The following is an 8,212-nucleotide window of genomic DNA, read 5'->3' on the forward strand; positions in this document are numbered from 1 at the left end:
CAGTGAAATAAGACAGTAATCACTAACCAGGACAGTAATGGACGAGGCATATTGATATTAGAGAGGAATGCGTTGCCAAGTGAACATATGGGTCCAGTGAGTGGTTGGGCTGACTGGGAACACGGCGATTCAGACAGTTAGCAGGCCGATGCTAACACGCTAACAGTTAGTAGGCCTGGGCTAAACAAGCTAGCAGTTAGCAGACCGGGGCTGATAACTCTTAACCAAGAGATACTGGCATGAATAGTATTTATATCAGCCCTCTGATAGCAATTATAAGCAAAACGTGCCGCTCTGTTCTGGGCCAGCTGCAGCTTAACTAGGTCTTTCCTTGCAGCACTGGACCACACGGCTGGACAATAAACAAGATTAGTCTAAACTAGAGCCTGCAGAATTAGCTTTTTTTAGTGTGGTGTCAAAAAAGCAGAGCATCTCTTTATTACGGACAGACCTCTCCCCATCTTTACCACCATTGAATCTATATGTTTTGTATTAAGGCACAAGGCGATACCCAAATGCAGACACAGGAGGCAGATGGTTGGAGTCTTACAATGTTTATTCATCCAAAGGGGTAGGCAAGAGAATGGTCGTGGACAGGCAAAAAGGTCAAAACCAGATAAGAGTCGAGGAGGTACAAAGTGGCAGACAGGCTCGTCATGAAGGCAGGCAGAATGGTCAGGCAGGCGGGTACAAAGTCCAGAAACAGGCAAGGGTCAAAACCGGGAGGACTAGAAAAAGGAGAATGCAAAAAGCAGGAGAACGGGAAAAACGCTAGTTGACTTGGAAACATACAAGACGAACTGGCACAGAGAGACAGGAAACACAGGGATGAAAACACTGGGGAAAATAAGTGACACCTGGAAGGGGTGGAGACAATCACAGGAACAGGTGAAACAGATCAAGGCGTGACAGTTTTGACCATGACAGTTTACAATCTAAAGTAACGCCAAGTAATTTAGTCTCCTCAACTTGTTCAACAGCCACACCATTCATTACCAGTTGAGCCCAAAAAGACCATTCCCACATTTGTAAATATTAGTAAGCTAGTTATTCACACATTTATAAACCACTTTTAAAGTATATAATAATGATTCATAAGATAATTCATGAGATGTTTAATATAGTTCCTTATAAACCATTTACTAATAATTACTGACTCATTTATACTTTATAAATGTTTTGAGTGGCCAGTGTAATTTCTCACAAAAAGATGGACATGCCATTCATTGGTAGACATTCCAGCAGTACCTGATGCAGCCTCCCTTCTCTAATTCCTTTCTTTCCCCACTAGGTAGCAGTGTCAAACAGATTGAGTTGTTGAAATCCTTTCATGATATGCAAGATTAATTTCTGAAAGAATAGCTTGCAAATTTTGTGTGAAAGGGTTGAATGAATGGCCTGGATATTTTATATTAGGATATTAAACAGTATCATCTGAAGAGTTAATAAACCATTATAATATACCTTTATTCTGTCTCATTAATGATAGTATGTTTATTATCTCGTGGATTAGGATCCCTGTTAAAATTGGGATGATTAAGGCTTGGGATATTAACTAAAACAAGTTCAAATGTAACTTATGTCATGTCTACATACAGTAGCAAATTGAATTAAAACAAAATATTGTGAGAAAACATGCTGCAATGTTGTTGTGTACAGTAACTACTCTGAGAATGCATTACATGAAAGCCTAACATACAAAACCACGAAAAGCTACCAATGCTTATGAAGCAAGAATCGTTTTTATTCAATTGGTATGTAATGGTTTTAGACACCACACCACTCAAGATTTAAATGTAACTTAGTCCATTGTTGGTTAAATAATTTGTGTGAGTGTCTTGCATCTATGTTGCTGAGAGTTACCAGAATCGATATTGACACGTTCTTTACTCTGGCAGTAAACTTCAAATCATTACAAAATCAATATTTTACTCACTATACAGTTAAGGCATACACACAAAGGATTGTCACACAGTTCATAGCACTAAGAAGGCCTTGGTCTTCATTGAAAATAAATATCCTGTGCTGACATAGAAAGAGAAAGGCAGGTGAATCTGAAAAACAATAGACACTGCATGTGCAATACACAGTGATCCTACTTTTAGTTGCACACCACCCATCCTCTATTACACACATATAAACAGTTTATAAACAATTCATTCACTGATCCCACAATATATATAGTTAATAAAGCTATATTATGCTCTATTACAGGGCTGTTCAATTCAAAACACTTCTGATTTTTGTTTGTACCTGGTAGTCAACTGCACTCACCTGGTGTCCCAGGTCTGAATCAGTCCCTGGTTAGAAAGAGAAGATGAAAAACAGAAGTGTTTTGGCCCTCCAGGACCAACATTAAACAGCCCTGCTCTTTTGCATGACTTGGTAACATTTTGCATTGTGTTCCATAGTTATGTAAATTATGTATTAGGTACAAAGGTTCAATGTGTGTCCTTTGAATGTTTTTGCAAAATAGTGGCTTTAGATGAGCTATGGTAAGAGTAGATCCTTCGCGGATCTTCGCTTTGCGGTTTCATTGGTGAAGCAATGTATTTACAGAAGGTTCATCAGTAGAAACCTCATCCAAGTGTTTACCCAAGGTCTCCTCGGTCATTACTTTCACCAGTACATACTGAAATTGTCTCATTGTTCATGCCTGTACAATGCCCACACACAGCATTGTCAGCTAGCCATGTCGTGTGAATCTAGCCTGGTCCAATATCTGGATGTGCATTAGCCAACTATGACAAACATGGCATGACAACGATAGTCAGAGTAGTTGGCTAGATTACTAGAGCACATACATATCTGGGACCAGTCTACAGTGAATTAGCTGTCCAGTCAGAACTTGCTGAGGGAGGGCAGTGCCCCAGCCTTGACCAGCACCGCTGACAGAAGGTCGGCCGGTCCAGAGAGGTGTGGCACCGTGGGGGCGGAGGGGTCTAAATGCTGGTTGTTAGAGTTCAGGGGCGTTGCAATCTTCCCCCGGGTCAGAGACTTGGCCGCCCCCGTTATCCCACTACCTCCTCCCCCCACACTGGACTTGCTGTTCTCAGCCGTGGGGATGACAGTCCCCAGGTGGGGGTTGCCTGCCATGGGGGCTGGGGCCTCCAGTTGAGGCTGATAGCAGCACAGCAGCCTGAAGAAAGCTGCTCTCATCTCCCTGCTGGACAGGGTGTAGATGAGGGGGTTGAGTGCTGAGTTGAGCACAGCCAGGGCAATGAACCAGTCCACATGGTAGAGCACAGGGCAGCGCTCTGGACTGCAGCCCACGTCCAGAAGCAGCAGCAGGAACAGCGGGGCCCAGCACATCACAAACACCCCCAGAACTATCACCACCGTCCTCAGCAGGGCCAGTGAGTGCTCCGAGGGCCTGCTGCTAACCTTCCGCCCGCTGGACGTCACCAGCCGGTAGATGCGGATGTAGAGGATGATGATGGCCACCAGCAGGGCGCTAAACACACTGATGCAGAAGGCCACGTAACTCTTGTCATAGAGGGGCAGCACGGTAGAGCAGGAGGCCAGGTGCTCCAGGCAGTTCCAGCCCAGGGAAGGCAGGGCACTGAGCAGCACCGACACGGCCCAGCATGCCCCCAGCAGCCCCAGTAACCTCCCCCGCCCCGCCGCCTCGCACGGACGCAGACGAACCATGGTCATGTGTCTCTCAATACCGATGGCCAGTAGGCTGAAGGTGGATGCACTGAGGGCCACGAACATGCTTCCCTCTCTTGCCAGCCACTGGGCCGGCGTCAGGAAGAAGGTACTGCTACCAGAGGTGAAGATGTTAACCATATAGAACACCCCAGCCAACAGGTCAGACAGGGCCAGGTTACCGATGAGGAAGTACATGCGACTGTGGAAGCGTTTGTTCCTCCACAGCGCCAGCAGCACTGTGATGTTCTCCAGCACGATGAGGACACAGATGAGGAGGAGGACAACAGTCTTACAGGCCGCACTGCTCCGAGGTCGACCCCACTTCCCAGAGTGGTTGTAGTGGGCAATGATAACAGGGTTCATCCCCTCCTCAAACACGTTCTCCATCCTGTCTGTCCCTGGCCTTCCCTCGTCACACAACAGAGGGCGCCAGAACACCACCGACTGTAGACAGAGGATCTACTGGCAGTGGACTACTTTATCTGGCACTGTTGGTATCACACTCTTTATAGGGAGGGACCTGTTGGATAGACTGCATTAAAATGTATTTCACTAATTCAGTAGGAACTCTATTATGAATGAAGGAATTGCTAATATGTTGATTTAACCCATGAGATATTCCATGCCAGAGGGTAAGAATTAACTGACAAATCTCATGTCACATCTCAGGTTAGTTTGAAAACGTTTAGTAGGCTGCAAAGGCATGCTATAGGCATGCTTCATAATGAATGACATTTAAGAACAGGTTTTCTACATCTTGATGTCATTCAAAACATTTGCATCTGTATTCAAAAATATATTATTGAAGAGCGTAAGTTTGGTGGATAATTATTTCCCCTATGTTTGGATAGAATGTGTTACTTCCATTCTGCCCATCTTATTAGAATAAGAACTGACAAAGTAAGATGGTTCATTACTAATGTGTTTGCCAGTAATCACTCGAATGAAATAGTTATTTTTTCCCTTACTATAAAAGATTGCTGTCAGAGTGCTGTGTAACTCTAGTACGTTGTAGTATAACTGCAATTATAGTGCAGAATAACTGCAGCCTGCTGAAAATACTGCCGTTAGAGTGCAGAAGACTTACACTGTAGTATTACTGTGGTACACTGTTAGAGTGCAGAAGACTTACACTGTAGTATAACTGCGGTACACTGTTAGAGTGCAGAAGACTTACACTGTAGTATAACTGCCGTACACTGTAGTATAACTGCGGTACACTGTAGTATAACTGGGGTACACTGTTAGAGTGTATTTACAGCATACTGCAGTTATTCTGCACTCTAAGAGTGTACCGCAGTTATACTACAGTGTACCGTAGTTAAACCTCATACTGAATGCAATATTTTTCGAAAGGGCACAATCGTTTTTTTGTAAGGGTTCGCTGTAAAAGTATGAAATGGTCCATTATTAAAATTAGGAACATCAGTCAAACCTAGACCTACCTGAAGGACTGTTTACATTTTCATTTGAGATAGTAAATATGGATACGTTCATATAGCCCCTTGACAGATGTGTTGGTTCAAAATCCCTGCTTCAATATCCAAACAATCCTCGGATTACGTCGTGGCATCGATTCCATATTTTATCGCGGACATTCAAGTAAACTATATGAATATGCCTGTTATTGATATTCCCGCTAAAATGTCATTCCGATAAATTAGCTATAGCCCACAACTCCGAAACAGTCTTCTCACATCCGTCAAACTTTTTAATGGTCCTTTATTCAGCGACTTCTCCCTTCTCTGAAACGTCCAACTCTCACGTCTCCCAGTGCCAAACTGAATAGGGCGGGATCATTCCGTATTCCCCAGCTTCATGTCATGACTGGAGGTCTGGATGAAACCAAATCAAATCAAATGTAATTTGTCACACGCGCCAAACACAATAGGTGTAGTAGACCTTACAGTGAAATGCTTACTTACAAGCCCTAACCAACAATGAAGTTTAAAAATAACACACAAAAAAACGAAAATAAGAAAAGGAAATTAAAGTAACAAATAATTAAAGAGCAGCAGGGGGTACCAGTACAGAGTCAATGTGCAGGGGCACAGGTTAGTCAAGGTAATTGAGGTAATATGTACATGTAGGTAGAGTTATTAAAGTGACTATGCATGGATAACAGAGAGTAGCAGCAGTGTAAAATCCATTTGATTTGATGTTCAGGAGTCTTATGGCTTGGGGGTTGAAGCTGTTTAGAATCCTCTTGGACCTAGATTTGGAGCTCCGGTACTGCTTGCCATGCGGTATCAGAGAGAACAGACTAGGGTGGCTGGAGTCTTTTTGGCCTTCCTCTGACACTGCCTGGTATAGAGGTCCTGGATGGCAGGAAGCCCAGTGATGTACTGGGCCGAACGCACTACCCTCTGTAGTGCCTTGCGGTCAGAGGCCGAGCAGTTGCCGTACCAGGCAGTGATGCAACCAGGATGCTCTCGATGGTGCAGCTGTAGAACCTTTTGAGGATCTGAAGACCCATGCCAAATCTTTTCAGTCTCCTGAGGGGGAATAGGTTTTGTCGTGCCCTTTTCACGACAGTCTTGGTGTGCTTGAACCATGTTAGTTTGTTGGTGATGTGGACACCAAGGGAGGGCATAACGGGATTTCTTATAAGCTTCCGGGTTAGAGTCCCGCTCCTTGAAAGCGGCACCTCTACCCTTTAGTTTAGTGCGGCTGTTGCCTGTAATCCATGGCTTCTAGTTGGGGTATGTACGTACAGTCACTGTGGGGATGACGTCATCAATGCACTTATTGATGAAGCCAGTGACTGATGTTGTGTATTCCTCAATGCCATTGGAAGATTCCCGGAACATATTCCAGCCTGTGCTAACAAAACAGTCTTGCAGCTCAGCATCTGCTTCATCTGATCACTTTTTTATTGACCGAGTCACTGGTACAACCTGCTAGAATTTTTGTTTGTAAGCAGGAATCAGGAGGATATAAATATGGTCAGATTTGCCAAATGGAGAGCAAGAGAGAGCTTTGTATGCGTCTCTGTATGTGGAGTAAAGGTGCACTCTGGTTGCACATTTAACATGCTGGTGTAAATTTGGTAAAACGTATTAAAGTTTCCCTGCATTAAAGATCCCGGCCACTAGGAGCGCAGCCTCTGGATGAGCATTTTCCTGTTTGCTTATGGCGGTATTCTCAACCAATTTGAGTTGCCAGAGGCCAAAGTCGGTGTGATGCTGATGTTTGACTCAATAGCTCAAGATACACTGAATCCCTTCTTACTGTAGCTGGGCTGGAGATGATTTATTTTGAATTACTCAGGTATGTGTGTGTTTTGTTTCTTTAGTCAAAGTTTTTTGTTTTTGCACTTTGTCGGCACCAATACATTATACATGCCGTGGTAAATTACTAGTTTGAGGCTAGAAAACACACTTATCTGTCTCATTGAATGTGTCACCCTTTAGGTGTTGATGGTAGCCTACTATACATACAGTAGTGCTATTAAAATGATTGCCTCTGTCTGTCTCTACTTTCAGCAAAAGGTCTTATGCACCTTGTGAGTCATTCCTGAAATCAAATGTTGTCCAATACCACCACAAATAATCCGCTACAAACACAATACAGAACAAAATGATTCACTTGGATGAAACAAACACGAGACAATATAAAACAAACAACACAACATTGATCGTTTTGAAAAACAAAACAGACTGATGCTCCGATGGTTTGTTTATTTGCCTTAGAACTTCTAATTGACAAGTCAAGAAAAAATCAGTTATGACCCTTCATATCCACGCTTAGATCAGACATTGTTATTCATGTTCAGAAAGATGGATCACTGTTTTCCCTTGGCCCTTCCTGTGTGTGGGATAGGTCACCCCTCTCCCACTGCCCTGCCTGCCTACAGACATTCTATCTTTCTGACAGGATCGTACAGTCACTCACTCTAAGTTACTCACAGGATGAGAAGCTTCTCCCTGGCTGCAGTCAAACACAATGTGACATGAATTTGCTGACTTCAACAGAATTACCAAAACAGGAGGAAAAACTGCAGCTCAACATTTTGGAACTTGAGGCAGGTATTCTGAGTGCTGTGTTACTTCAGCCCTCCTCCCCATTTTAGAAATTTAGCTGATGCTCTTTTCCAGAGAAACTTACAGTAGTGAGTGCATAATATTTTGTACTCCCCCCCATGGGAATAGAACCCACAACCTTGAAGTTGCAAGCACCATGGTCCACCAACTGAGCCACACAGGATGACTCGCTACTCCACACTTGGCTCTCTCCCATATTGTGTTGATAGTCCAGGCAGCACCTTCCCTGTATGGTATCCCCAGGGGAAAGTGAACCAATCTATTATTCCAACTGTTAGATGGTACACTGACAGGGAAATGCTAACAGGCTGCCATTACATGCCATTTTCTCGACTGCTTGCAATACACTGAGTGTAGTAAACATTAGGAACACCTGTTCTTTCCATGACATAGACCACCAGGTGAATCCAGGTAAAAGCTATGATCCCTTATTGATGTTAATTACTAAAGTGCTTTTGAACAGAGTATGGTAATAGGTGCCAGTCGCACCAGTTTGAGTGTGTCAAGAACTGCAA

At 43.7% G+C, this 8,212-nt stretch overlaps 1 protein-coding gene across 1 annotated transcript; it reads right to left on the reverse strand.

Moving 5' to 3' along the window:
* Positions 1–538: 538 nt before the first annotated feature.
* s1pr3a (sphingosine-1-phosphate receptor 3a) lies at positions 539–5,449 on the reverse strand. Its single transcript, XM_021599017.3, has 2 exons — positions 5,100–5,449; positions 539–4,174 (listed from the first exon to the last, which is right to left on the reverse strand). Exon 2 carries the CDS (start codon positions 4,039–4,041, stop codon positions 2,842–2,844), a length of 1,200 nt encoding a protein of 399 aa, XP_021454692.2. The 5' UTR covers positions 4,042–4,174; positions 5,100–5,449; the 3' UTR covers positions 539–2,841.
* Positions 5,450–8,212: the final 2,763 nt, after the last annotated feature.

The sequence above is a fragment of the Oncorhynchus mykiss genome, chromosome 4 (assembly GCF_057628025.1).
Source record: "Oncorhynchus mykiss isolate SJ-2025 chromosome 4, ASM5762802v1, whole genome shotgun sequence".
Classification (NCBI taxonomy): Eukaryota; Metazoa; Chordata; class Actinopteri; order Salmoniformes; family Salmonidae; genus Oncorhynchus; species Oncorhynchus mykiss.

Coding starts and splice junctions, on each gene's coding strand:
- s1pr3a (XM_021599017.3), bottom strand. CDS start 4,041: ATGGAGAACGTGTTTGAGGAGGGGATGAACCCTGTTATCATTGCCCAC.